Source organism: Aquila chrysaetos, chromosome 22, assembly GCF_900496995.4.
Source record: "Aquila chrysaetos chrysaetos chromosome 22, bAquChr1.4, whole genome shotgun sequence".
Classification (NCBI taxonomy): Eukaryota; Metazoa; Chordata; class Aves; order Accipitriformes; family Accipitridae; genus Aquila; species Aquila chrysaetos.
In genome coordinates this window covers 16,998,956-17,022,097 of record NC_044025.1, presented here as the reverse complement: position 1 = coordinate 17,022,097, position 23,142 = coordinate 16,998,956, and the positions used below count along the sequence as shown (strand labels likewise).

At 47.0% G+C, this 23,142-nt stretch overlaps 2 protein-coding genes and 2 long non-coding RNA genes across 7 annotated transcripts in view; 3 read left to right on the top strand and 1 right to left on the bottom strand.

The window, feature by feature from the left end:
* The window catches only part of FAM13B (family with sequence similarity 13 member B), a 51,824-nt gene extending 49,672 nt beyond the window's left edge, over positions 1-2,152 (bottom strand). For 2 of the 3 annotated variants that reach the window (XM_029997900.2, XM_029997902.2), the window contains exon 1: positions 1,981-2,152. The gene's annotated coding sequence lies outside the window, so the exon portion shown is untranslated. The remainder of the gene's footprint in view (positions 1-1,980) is intronic. The other variant, XM_029997901.2, reaches the window with a different exon arrangement.
* A 30-nt stretch (positions 2,153-2,182) lies between these two features.
* LOC121232524 lies at positions 2,183-5,778 on the top strand. The gene is made up of 3 exons (XR_005931115.1): positions 2,183-2,298; positions 2,631-3,762; positions 5,534-5,778. It is a non-coding gene; the product is annotated as an uncharacterized LOC121232524 (long non-coding RNA).
* Positions 5,779-12,651: 6,873 nt separating this feature from the next.
* Positions 12,652-15,088, top strand: LOC115334130 (thymosin beta-12-like). Of its 2 annotated transcripts, XM_029997966.2 has the most exons (4): positions 12,705-12,720; positions 13,022-13,144; positions 13,626-13,733; positions 14,754-15,088. In XM_029997966.2, exons 3-4 carry the CDS (start codon positions 13,634-13,636, stop codon positions 14,789-14,791), a joined length of 138 nt encoding a protein of 45 aa, XP_029853826.1. In that variant the 5' UTR covers positions 12,705-12,720; positions 13,022-13,144; positions 13,626-13,633; the 3' UTR covers positions 14,792-15,088. The 2 variants fall into 2 exon arrangements, with proteins under 2 accessions (XP_029853825.1, XP_029853826.1); XM_029997965.1 differs by lacking the exon at positions 13,022-13,144 and having other exon boundaries at positions 12,652-12,720.
* Positions 15,089-19,244: 4,156 nt separating this feature from the next.
* On the top strand, positions 19,245-22,929 carry LOC115334148. The gene is made up of 3 exons (XR_003921050.1): positions 19,245-19,433; positions 20,429-22,447; positions 22,839-22,929. It is a non-coding gene; the product is annotated as an uncharacterized LOC115334148 (long non-coding RNA).
* The last annotated feature ends 213 nt before the right edge of the window (positions 22,930-23,142 follow it).

Here is a 23,142-nt window from a genome sequence, read left to right as displayed (position 1 = left end):
AATTCCAAACTAAAAAAAATCACCTCAGACTTGTTAGGTTTTACTCACTTTCTAAAGAGCCCTAGAAAAGGGCATCACTGCTGAGCTATAAACATTTGACCAGAGATCAAAAGGTTGATTATTTGAAAAGGAAAAAACCACCACAAAAAGCCTCCACACACAGAAAGCAGGGGGGTTCACAAAACTTACTAATGTCTGTTCCAAATGCATGGAATATTTCTTCAGCCTCACCTGCTTTGGCAAACATGCTGTTATGTGCATTAGAAAGAAAAGCTTCACTGCTTGCACAGGTCTTGTGTTATGAGCCACACATGACAAATGTTAAATTAAGTCTTTTAATGAGCTGTCAGAAAGTCCTCCGATGTTACAAGCAGTGCATACAGTAAGAGCCCAAACTGACTAAGACTGAGCAGATAAAAACTATCATTTGCCAAACTCAGATGTTTTGACATGTTGTCCATATCAAAATTTGCAAGCATTAGAAATTCTCAGGAGTTCCTCCTAGTCAACTTCTTTGAATGCATCCATAAAACACACTACTTGATTGATTTTTCTAAAATAATACAACAAATTTCCAGTTTGAGGCTTTCAAAACATTGAGGTATTTGATTCATTACTGTAATGTTGTCAAGACAAGGAAAGGATAGACAATATACAAAATACAGACAAAGCAGATAAAAACAGAGATTCTAAACACCTTCAAATCCATGCAACAAAGAACACATAAAGCAATTTACTACTAATGAGCATTAGGAAAAAAAACCAAGATAGAAAACAAACGGGCCAATGAGACAGCTGCATTTGTTATAGTATAGGCCAACAAACTAGTTTTTTGGTTTTTTGTTTTTTTTTTTTTTTAATGCTGGCAGATTAAACTGCACAGAAGACAGAAAAACTTCAAACCTAAATGCTAATCCAGTTCAAGCATTTATTCCAAAGTCACATACTAACTACTCCATCCCTGCAGACATTCAGAAATACATGCCTGAAAAAAATGAACGGTGTAGATTTTGATATATTCAGTTTCTTTTTTTTAAATAGGCAAGAGTGATGAGGTGGTATTTACTTTCTTCATTTGTTACCTTCCCCCACCCCTTGAGCCTGACAGCAGTTAACAAATTTTGTACAAATCTAAAAATGCAGACAAACCAAGGAACTCAAGAGTAAGAGAGTTGTGTAGTAAAAGTTCAAGCTGCAGTGTTTGACTGCAGGGTTTTTTGTTGGTGGCTTTTTTCAAACCTGGAAGAAGTACCCTAACCCTGGAGCATCTCACGTTAAAGCAACTTTTTGGTAGTGAGAAGCATTTACGCTCAAATGTTTAAATCCCTAAGGAGCTTCCACGAACAATGGAAACCCACGCCGACAGATTCCTCAGAAGATACATTCGGTCACAGGCTGGAGCATTACGTCCATAAGCTAGCGTTCTTAATGCTAGCGTTGCCTTCGTGTTCACAGAAGGCTGTGACTACCCTTCTTTAACTTCTGGAACCAAGTTTGCTGGCAGGGAGCTGTTAGGCTAATACTGTCAGCATGCCAAGTCCCGTCGCAAGGGTGGATGAGGCTGATCCACCGTGGGAGGAGGGAACAGGCTCGGCAGACAACTCCGCTGGAAGAGCCAACAAATCCCTGCTGGCTGTCAGGGCTGCCTCGAAGGTCCTACCGACACAAGCGCAACCTGGGAAACGAACGCACCACTTGACAGCTCCCTCCGAGAGCCTCTAGCAACTTCTCCACCACACAGCCCTGCAACGCGCCCGGCTCCGCCACCCCGACGAGGAAGTTCCCGCGCCCCTTATCAGCGCCGGTCCCAGAAGGTTCCTGAAGCCTGGCGCGACACCCTCCCTGCCCCACAAGCCGCCTCCAAAGCGGGGGGAGCCCCGGCCCGGCCCGGCCGCTTCCCGCCGCCCCCGCGGCTGAGGGGCGCCCACCCTCCCGCCCACGGCCCGCTCAGCCCCGCGCATGCGCCCCGCGGCCCCTCACCGTTGCCGGGTGACTCGCCCTCCCCGCCGTCCTCAGCACCAGCAGCAGGTTCCTCCGCCTCTTCCTACCCCGGGGGCCGGCGCGGGGCCTCTCCTCACCGCTCACGCTCTTCCTCGCAGGCCTCCTCCCTCGGCCGCCGCCGTCCGCCGTCGCACCCCCCCCCCCCCCGCCGGTCGTCGTCTAGCCGCGGCCGCCGCGCTGCCGAGCCGGGCGCCGTCCGTCCGCAGAGCCGCTCCGCCGTCCGAGCGCGCCTACCGCCAGCTGGGGGTCCCCAACGGTAGCGGCGGCAACTGGCGGAAGTGACGCGCTGACTGACAGGTGCAGCGCGCGCGGCCCCCCCCTCCCCTCCCCTCCCTCGGGGGTCACGTGCTGCGGGGCGGGGAGGGGTCGCTGGTGGTGGTGGTGGTGGAGGGGCGGGGCCGCGCTGATGCGGGGGGAAGCCGGTTCCCGCCGTGGGCGACGGTTCCTCTCAGGCCCCTGGGCGGGAAAAGCCGCCTGAGGAAAAGGGGGCTGGCGGCCGGGGGCAGTAGTCCGTTATGGCCCCGGGCTGCCCGGAGCCTCACCCGCTGCCACGCCGCACCCAGGAACAACGAGCAATGACCCAAGGGTTAATTTTTTTTTTTTTTTTTCTTCTCTTCTTAATCTTACAGTGACTCAGCCATCCGCCTGCCTCGGCCCGTGCGGGCTCGGGGGTGCCCGGAGAGCGGCCACAGCCGTTAGTGTCACCTCCTGCTCCGCTACGGTTTTGCATTTCTCGTAACCGTATTAAAATATTTCCCGTCAATTTTCTGAATTAAAGCGTCAAAAGCGAGCGCTCCCAAACATTTCCCAACTGTAAGCGCGCCAGAAGTAACGAAGTGCCCTCTGACAAAGAGCTAATGCATTCTGAAATACAAAATTTAGCACCCTTAAACTAAGTTAGCATAAGTTAGTGAGAAGATGCGAGCTTACACCAGAAGTGTTAAAAGCCGTGCCTGACAGTCTGTGGTTCCCACATGCCACGTTGAAACTACAACAGCTTTTTCTGTCATGCAGTGCCAGCAGCCATAGGTGGTGGGTTTAATAAAGCATTTAAGGAAATTTGGATCTAGTTAGTAAAAATCCTCTCAGGAAAAGCTTTTCTTCCCATGAAAAACTGACAAAGAATATGGGAAAGGAAAAAAAACGATAGAAGTAGGGTGGGATTAATCGAAACTTCCATATTGCCATTAGCTGGGAGGCGTTTGTTGCAGGTTTTCCAACATGGACTCTAAATTTTCTCTAGAGATATATTTATAAGACTCATTAAGAGGATTTACATTTAGAATCTGAAGAAGAGAGAGTCACAATCCCACAGAAAATTAGCCTGGTTTTTAATCAGATCTAAAACTGCATTTTCCTGCTAGAAGACTTGGTATCATTAGGAGGTGCCATACAAAAACAATAAAATGTCCGGGGTCAGGGGAAGCGACCTCTCAGGAGGTCTGTATTTGCTGTCGGCCTGCTTTCACAGCAGATTTCTCCCCTTGAAGAGCTAATAAAATTTCCTCGTATCAGGATGAGGTTTCTGAATTTGTATTTTGTATACATAGCTGTGTTCTTTCGGATTCATTTAGCCTCATCAACAACAATAAAGATACTGAATCAGAACAAGCTGGCAATTTTGTTGATGAAACATGGGAGAGAGCGGACTCCAGCTGGCTCTTCAGCAGATATGTTGGCCAGTTGACAGGAATAAAACTGCAAGAAACCTGACACAGAAAACACACGCGGCGAGAGGAGACAGACAGCAGAGGCAGGCAGGTAGGCAGGCGCTGCACAGCACCTGTTCGCTGGTTTTGAGTCCAAGACAGTGGCTTCCCTCCACTGAACTGGCTCCGAGTACGCCATTTCGTGCCAGCTTATCCTACCTCCTTTCAAATGCTTCCAATGTTCCTTGCAGGGGGCAGACATATGCAGTCCCAGGCTGCCATTTTAGTCTTTCCTGCTCACTTTGTGTTCTCGCTGCCTATTTCTGAAAGGTTGAGGAGAACCTGGGAGTCCTGGTGCTTTAGCCACTTTTCTAAGACAGTAGATATGGGGGGACGGGAGGTGCGTGGTTTCACCCCCAAAATACAGCTATTAAGGGTGTCTGCCTCTCAGATCACTGCTAAAAATTACAACGGAGCAACATGGTAGCTGTCCCCATCCATTTTCCACTATCTCAGGGCACAGCTCAAATTTTACAGTAGCATTTTGTAATTCTCCCACTTACATGATACGCAGACTGCCGCACAGCTCAGACACCCAGCCCAGCTTCAGCAGTCTAGACAAGACAGCGCGGAGCTCGCACAGGCTCGTATACCCCCGCCGAACCCGCAGGCACATGCAGAGCAGCCCCCGCATGAGCACGGGTTGTGCAGGTGCATGGCTACAGTCCCACCCACATGTCAGGACATATGACAATGCCTTGCACAGTGACAAGGCCCCAGTGTGAGGCTGCTCACAAGAAGAAGGACCCATTCCCCAGCTGCTGCACAGCTCCAGGAGCTTGGCAGATGCGTCTGGTCAGCGTCTGGCTCCTAGGACCAAAGAGCCAGAGTGCCATAGCATCCCTGTCTCATCAGTAAATCCATGTCCAGAGCCACACCATGAAGGGTGAAACACTTCTGTAGCTCCATGTGCTATCTTACAAGTCCAGCTAAGTTGCTCAGCCTAAAAGTTTTGCAGAGATTCTGCTGCTAGGTGCTCGCAAAGTAACTCAGTAGATCTGAAAATATTACTAGCGTAATTCCCTTGTTTTCAGGGAGAGCTATTCATGAGCATAAGTCATTATTACCAGTATATGTTGCAGAAGAACTGGAGCCATATTTCTTTCATGCGTCCCCTATGTCAGTCCTGACCTAGAATGACTTTAGAATAAATATTCTCTGAACGCTTTAGTTTCCAATTAAGTCTAGCTCCAGAAACAGCCCTGCATTACTCCTCATCAGAAATCGAAGCAAATGAAAGAAAAATAGCCGTATCCCAACTGTGCTTACTGTTGCACAAGCCTTAGTACAAACTGAGCTAGAATAGTCCAGAACTTGAATCAATTTTGCAATGCCGTCCAATCCTTTGAAGGTTGATAGCCTGCCATGCAATCATTTACCTTCATACTGGGTCATTATCTTACCAGAAGGAAATGGAAATCTGGTGCATAGCAAAGCAAGACACTGCTGTAATACCTGTATATTATATGCCAGCAGTTTTTACTTGGAGGGAAAATTATCTGTGTGTCAGCAAAGTATTTGCTTTTGGTTTTAGTTGTCCATCTCCAAACAAATTATTTGATATACTCTCCTGGACTTGGAAGTGCTCAATTTTTGTCTTAAATGGATCTTATTGATACCTTGCAAAAATATTGACAAACGTGAGTCCTTTCAACACCAAAGAAGAATTAGCAAACAGTACCATTTCCCAGCTGGTTGCTCTGCAAAATGCTTTCCTTTCCTGCATATTTAATCCAGAAACAGAGACATGTCCCCAGACTGCATCTTTACTTTGTTCCTTTTTTCCAGCCTTATAAAATTTTCTAACAAACATTCTGTTTCAGGATGCCCAGCACAAGACACTTGGCTGTGTTGGACATCCATAACTCTCCATGGAGGCTCTCGAATCAGGAAGTACCCAGTTCTTCTGACTCACAGTGTACAAAAGGGCACCTAAGAATCAAAGTCCATTTTTAAAGCTTTGCCCTGTATTATCAAATGAAGCTTCACAACACTCAAGAAAACAAGTGAAAGAATCTATTTTATGGAAACAGAAACTCCAGCACAGAGAAAACCATTCATCTTTTCAAAGACTGTCTGCCATTACTAGACACATATGTAAGGATTTTTTTAAACTGAATTCAATATCAAAGGCACATGTTCTATGTAAATGTCAGACATTTTTACTCATTTTTCTACCAGGGTTCTGTGATTGAAATAATCATTTACAGCATAAGATTTTTTTCCTACCTTTGAATACTTTTTGGATCTGAATCTTGGTTTTGGAAGATCTGTCTTTAAAGTAGAGATCTAGGAATATGGGGCAAACGTGGCTTTTAAGGCTTGTTCACATTTTAATTGCATGGTTGCAGACTTAACATGAGATAATTCCCTTCTTGAAATTCAAGACATTGAAAGGTTAATTCAATCTTCTCAGTTCCATTTCCTTCCTTCTGTTCCCCTTCCCACACTCCCCCCCCCCATCTGTAGACAGCTGAGTTATTTGAATTTTATGCAAGCTAGTATTCATCCAAAGGGAAAAATCATTCAATGTATGCATCAGACAAGCGAAAATTACAATATTGCACACTTTCGGTTTTTACTTCCTATTGGCTTTTCTCTGCACTCACCAGTTTGGGCTGCAGACAGACATGAACTCATGCCCTAAAGCTAGTCTCCACTTAAAAGTTAAGTTGAATTAAAGCTTGAATGTCCCCACCAGCCCTTTTGAACTCCTGTTCGTTGCGCTCACAAGGATCTATACTGGAGCTGCCGTGGTGCTTTTACCTTGAGTTGGGGAAAGGCTACAGTTCAAGTTAGCACAATTTATCTGCTGCCAACACAATCACTCTCTGCTGCTCCCATGTTATTTCATGGTGTGGTCACTCACACTCAAAGTATACTAACTCCAGAGGAGTCAGTCTGAGTGTACAGAGCTCAAGTTAACCCTGTTATGAAGACATAGCCTTAATAAGACTGCAACTGATTTCTACACTTTATATATATTTGCAAGAAATAAGCCATAAAAGTGGTCATTGTAAACGTTCTAGTTTGGTCAGGTTCTGAAGAGATAGCTGTTCACTTCAGATGCCGTGAGAGGAAAATAGTCTCCCTTTTTTTTTTTTTTTTTTTACATTTTAGAGAAGAAAACCAGCATTTAACATAGCATACTTGTAGTTTTCATTTAAACAGGCAGAAGTTAACAGATGTGGAACTTGCTGATTACCACTTTCTTACATAATTGTTGACCTTGTACATACGTGTATAATAGCTATGTGTTTGGCTTACTCTGGATAACAGCTTATAAAATTGGAAAATGATTTTTGGAAAAGATGATGTATGAATCCCTTCAAGTAGAAATACAAGTTTTTATTCTGGAAATTGCTCACGGAGATCAGCTAGAAAAGATACTTCGCTGCCTTAGTCTGTTCCTCTGCTACAGCAGCCTTGTTTCCTTAAGCAGAAAAACTTCAGGGTTTATCTTCTTTTCCCCAAAACATAAAACCTACTTAAGCTGCCAGGAGGTCCCAGGCTATTGAAAGTGGAATAATTTGGCAACACAAAGAGAAGTGCTCGTTAGGCACTCATCAAAACTACACCACAACCCTCTGTCCCAGAAGTCAAGGATACCGCGCCTCCGTATCTACTCCAGCACAACATGGACTGTAACGACAGACCCACCTATTGTCCTTTTTCCTCTGGACAAAAAGGAAATCTTAAGTTAATATCAGGTTAGAAGATCTCTGGATTTTATTATCTTTGATTACCTTATCTTGGATTATGTTGGTTGTCCATTTGCTGCACACTGGGTGCCACAATTTAATCTTCATATGCAATGGTGATTTTCCTTTTGTTTAAAGCAAAGAGCATGAGAAATCCAACAGTGGATCGTTTCATTCCAGGGCAGCCAGCTGCACTGAGAAGAGCCACGTTTGAGCACACTCCCAACACTCACCCAAGACTTCTCTGTCTTACTCTCCCTAAGTGCTGCTGCTTGCAAGAGATGCTTCTGTCCAGAGACAGAAAGGAGATTAAAAAAAAGACTGTTAGTAAAGACTGGAAGTCATGCTACATGCTAAACTAGTGTTTCTAGACCAGTATTCATCACAAACTGTCATGTGCTCTATAGCATATTAACTAATGTGACTGATACATCACATGCTTCTTTCCCCACCCTGTCTTTGGGAGAAGCATGTGCATGGACATTTTGTATTAATTTTTTTTCCTTTAATAATGCATGCATGTGTCACCACATTTTGCTAGAAAAGGCCAGGCCAAAGCCAAGTACTTTATGCTGGAAGCCACACTTTTGGGTCAGTTCTCGAGAAAGTTGCAAGAATCTCCATCTGGTTAAACTTTTAAAAATTCACCCCCATACTGAGTTTTATAAGACCAAAAAAGAGGGAGAGAGGAAATTTCCACTCCCACTAGCTTATGTTTTCTCTCTTTGCTCTTTGCTGCAATGGGACTTCTAGTATAGACTGTCTAAACTCCAGAGCTATTTGGAAAAGATGGGGTTGGAAAAAATAGCCAAAGCAGAAGGACTACCTACAACTAGCCTTGCCTCTCCTCTCCCCTCAATCCTCTGTACACACCTACCCTTAAGGTTCAACGGTCTCAGTGAGGAAAATGAAACACCTTAGGTAACGATAAAACATACAATACAAGACAAGTATTGAGTATTTACACACGAGCAGTGCAGCATTACAGCAGACACTCTGCCAAAGAGAGATCATTGCCTTCCTTACACCCCCAGGATTCATTGTCTCTTAGCCTGGGAACCTGTCTCTGTTCCCAAACATGGATATTTTTTTTGGCAGCAAGACGGAACAAAAGGCACAAAGAGAACTAAGAAAACCCTTTCAGTGAAGCTGTAGTCTTTTTTTTTTTCTGTTCCCCTAAGGACGGGAAACCTTCTAAGGATAGCTTATAACACGCCCAATCCTGCTACCTTTCTGGAAGGTGCTCAGTGCTCATAGAGACCTAAAGGAATTGGGATGCTTGCAGATTCCAGCCCAGCTTTTGACCTTGAAAAATTAATCCCCTACCTTTAGCACCAAAAATACCACAACATTTTGAAAATGAAATCACTGTTATATTTGAGTGGGTGTGTTATTTCGAGACAGCACTAATGTGATTATAAAATCAGTTGTGTCAGCTTATTGGCTCAGCTACAGACACTGATCTGCTCGAGCGTCTGTTCCTCTAACCGGCTGCTCACATTAGGGTGCTTTGTCCCTCCTCAGCTCCATATAGAAATAGATGCGATCTGATTCCCACTGTTGCACGGAAGAGAAAGAAACCCCTTCTTCCTGCAGTTGCCCACCTAGTCTCCATGAAACTTGGCATTTCCAGAGCACCTCTTGTGTCAAACTTGAGCACAGCATTCCCCCAGCCCGTGAAAGGCTATAGCCCTTTTACAGACATATATATATATATATATATATATGTGTTCCTGCAGCCCCAGCCCCATGCAGGCTGGGCTCACTGCTTCCAAGTGACAACAGCCAAGGGAAAAAGCCGAGTGGCAGCAGGCTCCAAACCTCCCAGCCTCACTTTTCACACTCCCCTCTGAATTTTTCTTTGCACTTGAGCTCCCTTTAAACATTTCCTCTCACCTGTTACTGCATCCTGGTAGCGAGTATTTGTTTTCCCCTGTTTCTCTGTGGGTGTCTGACAGACACTCGGTGGCTTGCGCTGCCAGGCATGGTTTAATGCTGTCAGTGGCAGGTGACTCACTGGTACCAGAGGTGTCAGTCCTGGCAGGTTTGACTCAGCCCTTCATCCTTTGGCAGCAGATTGAAATAAAATGCAATTTCGATTGTGCACTGAGGCAGCTTTCCAGACACGGCCATACCAATGTGGCTTTACGTGCTTTGTGTGTACAGGATCTGTAAAGATCCTGTAGTTTGCTTGCTACGCTGGCTTGCTGGTTTTTCTCACTTCTATATGCTGGATCATTCAGTTGCCCCTGTGCACCTCAAAGACCGTTGAGGTTCATTGCTGCCAGTCATTCCTAGGCCAGGTAACTGCCACGTTCCCCATACTGAAGGCGGTGGCTGAAATCCTGCCATTAAAAGCCTTCTGTCAAATATTTGCTTCACTGCTCATATTAGCAGGAATATCCCAGTTCCCAGTGAAAGTAAAAGGCATCTGAATGAAGTATCACCTACCCATCTTTCCATCCTGTGACCAGCCTTATCTCAAAGCAGGACGCAATGCCCTCAGGCCAAACTCCAAACTTCCCATATGAAAACTATACATGGCTGTCTGTCCTGCACAGAGTGTAAACATAGGGTTTGAATCCAGCATGAGCTGTGTTTGACCACAGTACTGAACTTACAAGCTACAGAAACTTGACAGACACTTTATGCAATGGTCAAGATGTTCGTTATGGAGATGAGTATCTACTGATTTGAGCTGACAGTGAGAACATACAATTTCTCATCATTATGTTACATGGACTAACCCAAACAACTCGCCTCAAACTGTTTTTAATACTAGGTCTGCCAATTAATCAGGCAATTAAAATGGTGGTGGTGAAAAAACAAGCATGCCCACCCTGTCTTAGCATGTTTAGAAAAGCCTGAGCTCTGCTGTGGATGCTAGGGGCTGAGCCCGTGACTGTGCATAGGTACACAGAGGTACATAGAAAGCCAGAAGCAAGAATCTTCTGCCTCGCTGTCCCGAACACTTTGATTGCTCTCTACATCTGAGAGAATTTGTGCCAGTCTAAAAGTTTAAGAGGTTTTGCCCTTGTAGTCTCTCTTCATAATAAGAATTCTAATTGTTACTTGTAAAAATAGGCAAATATTTAAAAAACTGAAACTCATGAACTGCCTGCATTCATGAATCATTCAGATTGTGTTTTAAAGTCTTTTCTGATCTTCTAAATCTGGTGTCCAGCCTAACAAGAAGAGGTTAATGCACTCTCTTTAAACAGACACTAAGACGGTTCAGTGCCAAATCTCAGCTACAGCTTACACTGAATATTCACCCAGTAGCTGCCTTCCTGCTTGTTCCCAGGGGTTTTCAGTGAAGAACACAGCTTTCTATTTTTGACAATTGATTGGACTAATGGGATGGAAGCAAGGAAACAGAGTCCTGATGCTAAATATGACTGGTATGTACACACATTGATTTTGCGTGGACAGTCAGTGCAGATGCAGAGGTAACCGAGCCAGCCTACACAAGTTGACTGAGCTTTCAACATAACAAAAATGTAGCTACACTGCTGCCAGGACAATCTTAGGTCCAGAAGCAGCACAGCCAGGTTTGCACAGAGCTGAACTCAGTGGGACCCAGACCATCTCTTTGGAGCTCCAGCTGAGTAGCGTTATGCAGGTTTTTCCACCATTCTCCCTTATTTCAGAAACTGCAGACAAGGCTACAGAGAAAAATTGCTCTCAGAGTGGTGTTTACCAGGGCACGCAGCAACCCCTGCATTCTCTGAAGATACGGAAAACAGGACGGATAAAGGAAAGAATCACTGGGTGAAAAGGAACCACCTTTACAAATGCTGATGAGTAAAAATAATCATCTTTTTCTGAATTTCGTAGAATCATTTAGGTTGAAAAAGACCTTTAAGATCATCTAGTCCAACTGCAAACCTGTTCATTATTTTAATTTAAACAAACATTGTAAGAAGACGTCCTTAAAACACATTTAAACACATCAAAACCATTTTCTCCATGCACACATATCAGACTCAAACTCACTCTACCTAAGCCTATTATGCCAACAGAAAGATCCACAGCACCTTGCCAGGGCTCTCAATCTGCTGTGAGATGTCTCTGTCTCCCTGAGCTTGTTGTCCAGGCTCCCTTTACAGTCAGTGGAGAAACCCAGATGTTCCTAGGGCACAATTAATTTTTTCCCGAGTTAGTTGCCTCTCTATTGACTATCACGGCGTCTAGACAAGCAATTCAGATGCAGCCATGCAAAGTTACACAAGAGGAAAGCCACGCCAGCATCTAGGAGGATGTGCACAGCTCTTCCCTCCCAAACCTGAGGGCCTTGAAAAATTATTCCCCCCAAGTAGTTTTGTGCTGCATAGCTGGAACCATCTCACAGCCACAGGGATGTCCACAGCCCTCAACAGCAGCAGCTCTAGGAGGTGGCTACAGGTAGTGCCCACATCCAATACAAAATGCGTTTTGCAAATACAGGCGAGGGATAATAGCCATTTTGAAGTTTTTTCTGAATTACATCACTTGGCACCTACAGCACATTCTCCCTTTGCTACAGCTGAAGATGTTCCTTGCCAGCGAGTCCAGCATGGTCCACGCCATCGGGATGGGTGGAGGACAGGGAACGGCCAAACACGGCTTCTTGCAAAGTGAAGGCAGGAAGGTCAGCTGCGGGCAGCTGCCCGGTCTGGCTAGCAGAGCCACGTCCTATCAGGCTGAGGGAGATGCCAGCAAGTGGGTTGGTAGCTACCAAAATGGGAGCAAATGAAGGATTCATTGTTCTTCCTTTCAGGACACATTCCCGGACACCGGCGTGGTGCTCAGACCATTGCTTATCTCAGATTTGGCCCTCGATTGCGGCAGTCGTACCACGCCTGTGCTTCGAGTCCTCCCGAGCACGTCCTTCTGCCAGCCTGGGCAGCTGGGGGACAATCCCCAGGTGCTTTGCTGAATTCAGCTAAAAACTCCCCACAAACTGCAGCACCAGCCCTTAAAGGAACTCCAAATCTCACCTTAACTCGGAACCTCAGCATTGTAAAAGAAGGGCAGGGAGGGAAAATTAAATATTATTGTCTTTGTAAATGAGGAGAAAAGAAAAAAGAAAAAAAAAATCGAGATGGATTTTGACAGTTTCCCCATTTCCCTCCCTCATGCACTTTCTGCAGCAGCAATCTGTCCTTTCCCTAAACGCTGAGCAATCCCGGCACTAAACTAATCAATATTAATAGCGATGGGCTCGGGCGGGGGGAGGAGAGGAGAGGAGAGGAGGGATTACCCTGACCTTTTTCAACTCACACTGCCTCAGACGGCCACCAAGCAGCTGAGGAGAGAGCAGCCAGACGGTAATGCCATGTGGTTTTAGTAGCTTTTCTTTTTTTTTTTTTTTCCTGTGAATATTTACTTCTGTTGTCTCAGTACAGATAGCAATGAAATCTGATTGTCTTCAGGAAGGAAAAAATTTAATTGTATAAGCCATCTCCGGGCCAAACCTCGCCTTGATGGGAAACTCCACTGAAATCAGGGGAATAACGCCCAGGCTGGATTTTAACTTGAATTTCTATTAAAAACAGGAATTGGATTAGGGAAGTTTTGACAGGTGAAGTGTTGAATGCCGGTGTGCTTTGTGGATTTGTCTTATAATAGAGTACAATCAAACCCATTGAGCCTGCGACTGGGATATTGAGTGCGAGAGCAAACAAAGGGCTGGGTGAACCGGTCCTCTATTGTTAAGCACAAGTGTCCACAGCAGCTCATCCAGATACCGGGGTATGTATGCACTCAGAATAGGGTGCTCAGAATTAAAGACAAATCCTATTAATTAAAACAAAATCATAATTGAAGCTCTTTGTTCATATTGGATTTGGGGTTTATTGTAGACTTTCTGGTTAGCAGCATTTCTTAAAATAGAGGTTTACATCAGGAGGCACTGTGGGTTATTGGCAATTAATGCATTGTCTTTTCTTTACTGAGATGTTCTTGTTTCCATGTGCAAAATATGATTTTTAGAAATTTCATCTGAGAAATCTAGATAAAATTCTATTTATGCCTTTCCTCTTTTGCTCTGAAAGAGCCAAGCCTCAGGGAGAGGTCCCAGATTGAGGTGTTAGATTGGGGGAGGGGGGGATTGAATAAGCATTTTTATGGTATTTTCATATTTTTTTCTTTCAAGCAGAAAATGCTTTGCAGATGGCTGATATCAGAGCACTAGCTGATGAAGCCACGGGTGTGTTTTTCCTTTCTTTGTCAGGACCCATCATGTCCGACAAACCAGATTTTGCAGAAATTGAAACATTTGACAAGACCAAGCTGAAGAAGACAGAAACCAGAGAGAAAAATCCATTGCCCACTAAAGAAAGTAAGTGCTTATGAGGCTATTTGAACTACAAGTAGCAAGGATGCAATCTGTATTGCAGTTCATATGCAAAATGAATACTAATCATAGGATTACAGGCTCAAACTCATCCCTGACTTTAACTGGGGATAATACTAAGACTTGTACTCTATGCTGGGCTTCTAAGGATACAAGTAGTTACAACCGATGGTGCATTTTGTCTGAAAAATCCTTTCTGATGGGATTGCTCTTGCTTCTGCTAAAAGCAAGACCAGTTTTTCTGCTGGTTGCAGGTAACAGGATCAAACTGTTTGTAATTACCATGTTACCAGCCTCTCTGGAGGCACAGACGCACAGAGGAACACTTGCACATTCCTGGCAGGCCAGGCAGGATCCCCAGAAGGTGCCTGGGCTCTGGATTTAACGTGTTACCAGGCAGATAAGCTGCTGCCTCCCACTGGTACCTGCTGTCAGCCCTGGCCAGGAGAGCTCCAGGCTCCTTCTCTGGGAATAAGGCTGCAAGAGAAACCCATCATCATCCTTGCCTAACAGGCAATCTTCCTTAGCAAAGCACCCCTGGGCTTTTCTCATGCAGGGTCTTCTCCTGTCCAAGTGCTGTGCACGGGCAGCCAGATGAGGGTTGTGATTCACATTCCACTTTCGGTGTGAAAATGGCATTTCTCTGCATTTGGACCAGACGTTGTGAGTGTTTTCGTGCAGAAGAGTATTACTAACCACGTTGGATGTGTCAGTACTGATAGCCATGGAGACACACTGTCCCTTGACACAAGATACCTGTTTTTCCCTTGTTTTATTATCCCTACCAATGCTAAAGCTGTAAATACAAGAGAAGGTTTGCATATCATGAATTGCACCCTACTAGCTATGCAGACGTGGGAATGGGTTGGCATTGCAAGGGTGGCCAAAGCAAGCAAGTGGGGACTTACCATCCCCGGCGTTAAGAATGACTGTAGAAATCTGTATCCTGCAGAATCATTATAATGTTTATTGATGATGTTTTTGTTTCCTCCGTTTTTCTGGCAGCTATCGAACAGGAAAAGCAAAGTGAAAGTACAGCCTGAGCATAAAATTGAAGATGTGACTACTGCTTCTTCAGTGGGGTTTTGGCTTCCAAGTTGGGTTGTTTTGTTTTGTTTCCCCCATCCCATGTTTTTTTTCCCATTTATTTTAGCAAACATTTGCTCATTTAACGTTCCCTGGGAAAGAAGTTTGTTTTGTGTTTGTTGAACAAGATGCTATGTATTTGTATTCTTAAAACATCATATTCCAAGTTCTGTATCAACCCCATTACTTGCCTAAAAAAGGAATTTGCATAAAAATTGTTTTCCTAAACCTCACAATAAACAGGTTTCTTCCGATCAGCTGTCTTCGAGCCTTGCAGAAATAGGGTTTACACTGCAACTCTTACTAGCATCCTTCTCACTTTGCATTGCCACAGCATCTAAAGAGCACGGCCAGGTTAGGAAGAGTTACCCCAGGCCCCCACAGGTCCCCCTGGCCAGCACACAGCCCCTCTCCGTCAGCACGTACACCTGTATCCTGCAGAATCCTGGAGCCCCAGATTGCACTGACCCCCCAGGCACCCCCCGACTGCCTTCACAGCAGCCTGGAGACTTCAGTCCCTTTCCCTGTGTCACTCAAAAGAGTGTTTCAGGGGAACTCCGAGGGGCAAATTTTGTATGCTAGTAGCTCCTAAGCTTTTAAACCCCCAGCTTGGCAGCAGGCGTGAGTAAGATGGGAAGTTGCTGGCCTGCTTCAGTCCTGTCCAACAGTAGGTTAGAGGTCTCAGAGACAAGTCCCTGCTTACAAATTCCATGAAAAATTGTTGGTTGGCCTGAGGAAATACTCAAGTTAGCACCCCAGATAGGAGAAGGGCTGCAGCACCCTCTCCACAGCTTTTTTCTCTCTTTAGCCTGTCAAGATCCAATCAACCCTGGGACAACTGCAGCACACGTAGCCTTTGGCCCATCTAATATCAAGCAATATAGGAATGCAGAAAGGTGGGAGAAGGAAGAAAAATTTATTATTGCACTCATTTTCTGGGATGAGAAAGAAACCTTCAACAGCACAGGACACAGACCTTCAAAGCAAGCAAGGATTCCCTAAATCTCTGTTACTGGTGGTGCAATAACATCCTTGCTGATCTACAGAGGGCTCAGCAAAAATAGCCTCTGGTACCAGCTCAGGGGACTCTCAATTACATGGTATCACATTATGTCTGGAATTAATTTGCAATCATATTAGAAAAACAAGTGCTTACTCTGGGAAGATAAACTGCTGTCCCTGGAGCTTCGGTTTGATCCTACTTGTGCTGAGAAATAGGAATAATTCTGTGTACTTCAACAGGGCTACTCCAGGTTTATACCGGTGTAAAGAGAGGCAGAAACTGTGCTACAGGCTTCAGAAAACAGAAACGAATGGTTGCGGTGGTGTTTAGAAAGCATTCATTTACTTAAGGGTTGCTTGACACTTGACATTTAATGTGAATAGTCAGAACTGCAATTAAACAATAGCAGCGTAGCCACAAAACGGGTGACTTTCGGTGGCAATGAAAAGTAAACAGAGGTGGCCAAGAGACCAAGGGAAAACACACGGCATGCAGGACTAGTGATTTCAGTTAGAGCTTCCTTAACGTCAATGGCATTCAAAGGGCCAAGACTGCCGTTTCAATGACGACTCATCAGTTCGGTGTTGCTGCTGTTTTCTTTCCATGACCAAGTTTTTTTGCACATTCTCCTTTGAGGTCCTCATTCCCCTTGGAACCCGACTCTAAGGGGGTTCTTTAGGGTCTGCTGGATTTATTAATACTCATTTTTATTTAAAGGGTGAGGAATGTGAGAGGTTGAGCAACAAGGAAAACAGTGCTATTTTCTTTGTGACTCATGCCCTCCCCTCACCCCCGCATGGCACTGGGGTCAAAGAGCCTTTGACATTATTTAAATATCTGCTTTGATGATGGTTCCTTCATGGAGAGGGCACTCAGAGACAGCACTTAGAGCAACAACACCTACTGGAAACTCATACAGCTAATACCGTTCAACCAGATTACCCGTTACTTTTCCACAGGATGACTTTTAAGCACCATATTGCACTCAGCGGGTAAGCCCGCAGACTAGACTTTCTCCTTGTTCTTGCCAGGAGACAGCACTTTGTTCCACATGACGATCTCCCTCCTCCTCTGCCAGTTCAGAGCATCTGCCAACTCGCTCAGCACAACACACTGTAAATCACAAAAAACCTCTTTGGCACAACTGAGCCAGTGGCCAGCATCTGTGCCCCCAGGTTCTCCCAGAATCTCAAGGTCTGGGCTGTGTCCTCAAGCCTGCACTTTGCAGGAAGAAGGGAAGGAAGGTCTGGCCAGAGCAAGAAAACAACAGAGATATTCTCCTCTTGTGTTTGCACAGACACAAAGGATTAGCAGCATGGCTCTAAGGAGCAATGCAAGAGATGAGAGCACTCTCTACAGCTCTGGAGATCCAGATTTGTCCAGGCACTTGGCTCGGAGCTGCTCCTGGTGCAGCTGCAGGGCTCACTGCCCCCATGAAACCTCCTCCTAATTTAGCTGTTTGCATTTAAAGCCTGACACCATAAACCCAAAGTCTCAGTGCTTGTGTACACACGTCTCACCCCACTGAAAAGGTTACACAGACAGGAACCACTTTAACCAAGTTCCCCACCCCTGGATCCGACTGCAAAAGCTGTTGAGCTTCAGCAAAGTACACAGCAGCTGCACACAGGGAAAAACTCCTCAAGGTTAAAGGCCAGACCTTCCCACCCTTCACCCACCTGCCCCAGGTGGAACAGGGCTTTGTGGCAGGGTGTGGAGACGGTTTCTTTCACCATTAGCAGTTAAGAGAGACTTAAAGACATGTAGTTACAGTACCCTGAGTTGACAAGCATCCCTCTCTGCTGCTGTGTGAAACTACTTCAGCCCAGGAAATGGATCACGAGATTAAAATTTGTCAAGAGCAAGGACAGGTCTGGCTCCCTGTTATCTTAATCAAAGAGCATTACAGCCCTTATCTGTGGGGCAAGCTGGGGATGCAGACCAGGAAGCCGCTCATCATTTAAGGCTGAGACAGTGAATTTTCATCATTCCAGTCATTATACTAAGGAAGGGAGCTACAAGACAAGCCGAACCAAAGACTTTGCCCGCACCTAAGAATCACCTTCTGGGTGTTAACCTGCTCCTGACCTTCATTCCCTGAAAGAGCATCCTCCAGCACTGAGGCTCACCGACAGCCACCCACTCCAGAGCTAGGATCCTTCCCCAGTCTCCATGCTGGTGAGCAGCTGAGCTGCAGACAACTCCATCAGCAAACTCAACCAGCTCCAGGTGGGAAACTTAAATATTTTTGCCAATTAGCAACAGCCCTCAGCTGTTTGGATCCCTTGCATAATGAGGCATTACCTTGCAACTCCTCCAAAGGAAAAACACCTTCCATACTAATCCAGTTACAAAAAAATCACTATACACAGATAGACACCAGCTTTCTCAGCATTGCCATGAAGCCAACCTTGCGCCCTGCATCCCGGGGACAGGGCCAGCCCTCCCGGGATCCTGGCCAAGTCCACCTGCCCCTGTGAGTCACCTCTAATTGCTCCGCACAGTCGCAGTGAGCCCTGGCTGAGCAGAGGAAAACTGCATTCCTGTCGTTATTATACAGAAGTTATTTGATCCAATAAATCTCGTTAGGCAGGCATTTGATAACAGTGAAAGCCAGGGAGGACAAACCCTGAACCCAGCGCTCCTAAGAAAAGGGCACGTGTGTGTTGCATCTCAGTCGGAGCCTGGCTAAAACCGCCTGGAGATCCTGCTGATCCCAGCTCAGATACCACAGACCAAGACCCAAAGCACATGTGGGGTTTTTTTCCAAACATGTTTGGGGGTTCTCTCTTATTTGGGTCAGTAGCACCGTGGCTGCCGAGGCATCTCATAGCAAATCTTTAGGTCCAGCTCTGCAGCGCTGAGGGCAATCGGCTTTGGCCGGGTGGCTGGTTTACCACAATGAAAGCTGAGATGCCCGTGCAAGGCCAAGGCTGGAGAAGTCTTGGCTTTGGGGACACACCTTTGTGTGTTTCTGCTCTGCTGGTGGTGGTGCCCCTGACGCAGCAGAGACCTCTCCTACTAAGTGATGAACAGGGAAAGAAACAAGGGAGAGATGTGCAGGAACACAAGCTCAGCGGGATCAGGGATCTGAGCTGCGGATGTGTGGGAAGGAGGAGGTCGGGGGGCCGGGAGCGAGCCGGGGAGGTGCCCACAGCAGCAGAAACTTCAGGCAGAAGAAGCCAGGGTGGATCTCATGCCTCTGCCCAGCTCCCCCCCTTGTTTTTTTCCAAAAACACAGGGTGAAAACAATAGTCTTTTAAAAAGCACTAACCTTCTTGGTGCCAAGCTGGGGGAACCTCCCACACCGCACACAGGCAAACAAAGCCGCTGTGTCCTCCCGGAGCACGGGCGGCCGGCCCCGGCCGCTCCACCTGCTCCCACCCCACGGCTCTGCGGGTTCCCGGCAAGCTCCGGCCGTCCCAACCCGATCCTGGGCACCGAGACGTGTCCCGGCAGCAAAACCCGCTCAGCCTTGAATGTGAAACGCGGCGCGGGGAGGGTTGGGGCTGAGCCAGAGTGTGTGGGAGCAGGTGTGTGCGTGTGCGGGGGTGTTTCTCCAGCTCAAACCCAACGCCGCTCAAACTGACAGCAGGGTAAGCTCTCGTTTCATCTTCTGCGGCGCGTATCTGTGCCGGGAAAGGCGGCTCCGTGTGCTTTCTGTCTTGTCAGAAGAGCTGGCTTGGGAAGGAACAGTTGCTGGGGATGGTTCACGCACATCTTGTACGCTGTGCTGACAACAGCTCTTGACAACTCCTACCATCAATTGCAAATCTCACAATGCTTCGTGTTTGCTTCGAGGCCCGGCTCCAGAATTCATTCGATCGATGGGGATTCAGGAAAAAAGGAGGTGGAGGGGGGAGCAAAAGGGGGTTTCTAGCCGCTGTGGTCAAAGACACACGTGAAAAAGGGGTCTTTTAGGGCTCCAGCAGTAGGCACTGAACGAAAAGAATGAGATTTTTCAAAATAAAACAACAATCTCAGGAATTTTAAGCTGATCTCGTGAATTTAGAAGCCAACTCAGTATCAAAATTTTTGGATTTGGCAAAGTTGCAAAAAGCAGGGAGGAAAAAAATGATGTGTGACTCCAAGTGGGTGTTTTCAAACAGCATCTTGTTTGGGGAAAATAATCCCTCTTGGTCTGCTTTGTTTTCTCGTGATGCTGGAAATAATTCTCCTCCTCAGAGAGAAGAATTGGGTTTTTCTTTTTCTGTCTCATCATGGGAGATACCCCAGGTCACGCCTGACCACGGCTGGTCCCCCCATCCCTGCTACCACCTGAGTCACTACCTCAAAGTGTTAAAGAAACGCATGTACGGCTCCTGTATCACACGTTTCATTTAGCAATGAAGAAATCAGCCGTGAGATGCCCTGGGTGAAGGCATACCCTTTTGGGCCTGAGCCCAAGGGCAGGGGATGGAGGCAGCAGGGATGCCCCAGAGCAGCCGGATTGCTTCTGGGACCCTTCTCTCCAGGGAGCAGGAGTAGCAATAGCTAATAGTGCTGTAATATCTCCATAGTGGCTTTATAACAGCTCCCGCCTCCCCACCACTCCTCCTGACGTGGACCATTTTATTTCTGTCCTGTCCAGGCTCCTATTTCAGTGGGAGCTGGGTAACCCAAGCCCATGGCGCTGCTTCGTGCCAACTCTGGCCGTCAGCTGCCGGGCATCAGCTCCGGCATGGACCTCACCTGGTAGCGGCAAGGGTGGGAAGGAGGAGGGTGTTTCGAGGGAGAAGGCGTCAAACAACTTTTGTGCCAGCTGCATTTCTCCCACATTGGCAGACATCCCCAGTAACGCTAATGATTTTGGTGGCGTTAATCCAGATTGAGACAGGGACAGCTAAAACGATATTAGCCTGGGCGCGGGAAGGCTGCGGGCGCCGCTGGAGAATTGCTCTTGCCCACCCAGCACTCCCCACATCTTGGTCATGTAAAAAAGGGAGGTGTTTGCTCTACTGAGGGCTTCAGAGCAGGGAAAAACCTGGAGGAAACTTCTCCCAGCATGAGCGAGTGGGGATTTGTCGTGACCATATGGTAAACACGGTCCTGCCCAGACATACCCCTGCCACAGGGCAGCCCTGGGGCGGCACGGCACAGCATGGCATGGCACGGCACGGCATGGTGCTCCCTCCCAGGGGTGTGCCGCCCCACTTGGGTCCACGCTGGCATCGCCTCTTCTAACACACCCAGCTGAAAATCATCACGTCTCTGTTTTAACAGACCTCTGGCACCATTTTATTATCACGCTGCTTTAACATCCCAAGCGCAATGTGCGCGGCTGGAGCTCCAATTTATTTTTACTTCTCTTTTAATGCGTTTCACGAATACCCAGGGAATTGGAAATGTCAGGACACCGGCGTGGCTGTATCAGCCGCAGGAATCTGCCTCCCTGTTCAATAGATAATTGAAGACTATTTCAAACGGGAGCTGCCTCGACGTGAGTGTTGGCTCCTCATGGCGCTGACCCTGGCTTCATTTATTTTCTAGCTCTACAAAGGGCTAATAAAGCTTTAACTTACCTGCTTTTCTAAACTTTACATCTGAAGCATTCAGCGGTGCACGGCCAAGGTGGAAATAAAAGAGCTTAACCTAAAATAGCACTCAGTATTCAGATCGGGCTAAAAAATATAAATCCAGAGCCATGCTCAAATGGCAGGGATGCTATTTCTCTCTGTAACGCCGAGGTAAAGGCAACACCCACCGGTGACTTCGGTCCCTGCATCAGCGTGCACCGAGTCCCTGGGGAGGGGTCCTGCTTCGGGGGACGGTGCCACACTTGGAGCCCTTGGAAAGGCAATTTATTGAGCCTTGAGATTAACCCCCTGGGCACTGCTAACTCCTGCATAAGCCAAGTAGGAACCAAAACACCGATGGGAGCAGGGCTGGGTTTCCCCGCGGGCACCGGGTGCCTCCAGCCAGACCTGCCGGCGTTCTGGACTGGCAGCACCCAGCTTACCCTGCAGTTGATGTATATTAACGATGCCAACCTCACCGTGGGGGATTTAAGCTAGGTGGGCTGCCAGGGAGGTGAACCGGGCAGGATTTAGGAAACCTGTGCTCCGGGCCACACTCCTTGAGCAAGTCTCATCATCTCATCGCACTTTGGTTTCACCACGTGAGGACTGGGAGCGGTGATACCGATCGCCTTCGTGCACAAGAGATGCCTGGGCAGCCTCCCTCCCTCCCGTTCACACAGGCAGCAGAAGTCCGGTGCAACGCAGAGTCCCTGAATACGGTCTCCATTATTTCCCAGTAGTTACGTCCAGACAAGCTTTCCTGTCCCTGAAAGGACATTTTGCTAAAATATTGCTCCTTGTCGCTCTGAGTGCAGCCAAACAAACCACAGAGCCACAATACAGATTTTTTTTTTTTTATTTTAATCAATACAGCTTGAAAAACCCAGGGAAGGGCCAGCCAACCTGAGCAACGAGCATCAAAAAACCATCGGAGGTTGTTCTGGCAGGCGGGATCACTGGGTGGCTTTTATCCCAGCTGCCGCTTGAGCTACTCGGATGGAGGGGATTTTGCAAACGTGTCCCATCCATACCTGTCCACCGGCCGCCGGAGCACTGGCAGTGTCCCAGCCTTGCTCTGCCACCAGACACTGGTGGGTGCTGGGACAGGCTGGGATGGGTGTGCGGTGTGGGGACATCCCACAGGGGGGAGCCTTGTCACCAGCCTGCAGGTGACACTGCCCTGGGACACTACCCCGGGGGACATCATCCTGGGGGGACACACATCATCCTGAGGGAGATATCATCCAGGGCATCCCCACCGGCCACTGCATCCACTCAGGCTACGCTGCACCGTTGTGTTTGATCCCACCACAGTAAATTTTGCTCCATTTCTACCCTCTCTGAATTGAAGGATGCAAAACGTACTGTTTTCATCCTCCATGGGACTGGGCAAAGCTCCCTCCAGAACTACCACAGTTCAAGTTTTCAAAGCTGATCTGGGATTTGGGGAGGGAATACGATCAAGGAAATCTGTTTTCAAAGGGTGTCACTGGGAAAAATTCATCCCATGGAAGGTCCTAATGGGTCTCCATGCCTGGAGGATGCTGACAAGCTGGACCCATGAACCGGATCCCCACCTTACATGTTCCCATCGGGTCAACTTTAAACCAAACAGTAAAGACCTAAAACTGGTTTAGTAAAACCAGAGACCTTGCCACGAGTTGTCACCTCACTCTAAACTCAGGTAACACTGGAGATGTCTCCTCCCACCTCAAAGATTAATTAAATGCATGGCACTGCCTTCATCCACAAACTGATTAAAGCGTCTATATGAACATGACATCAG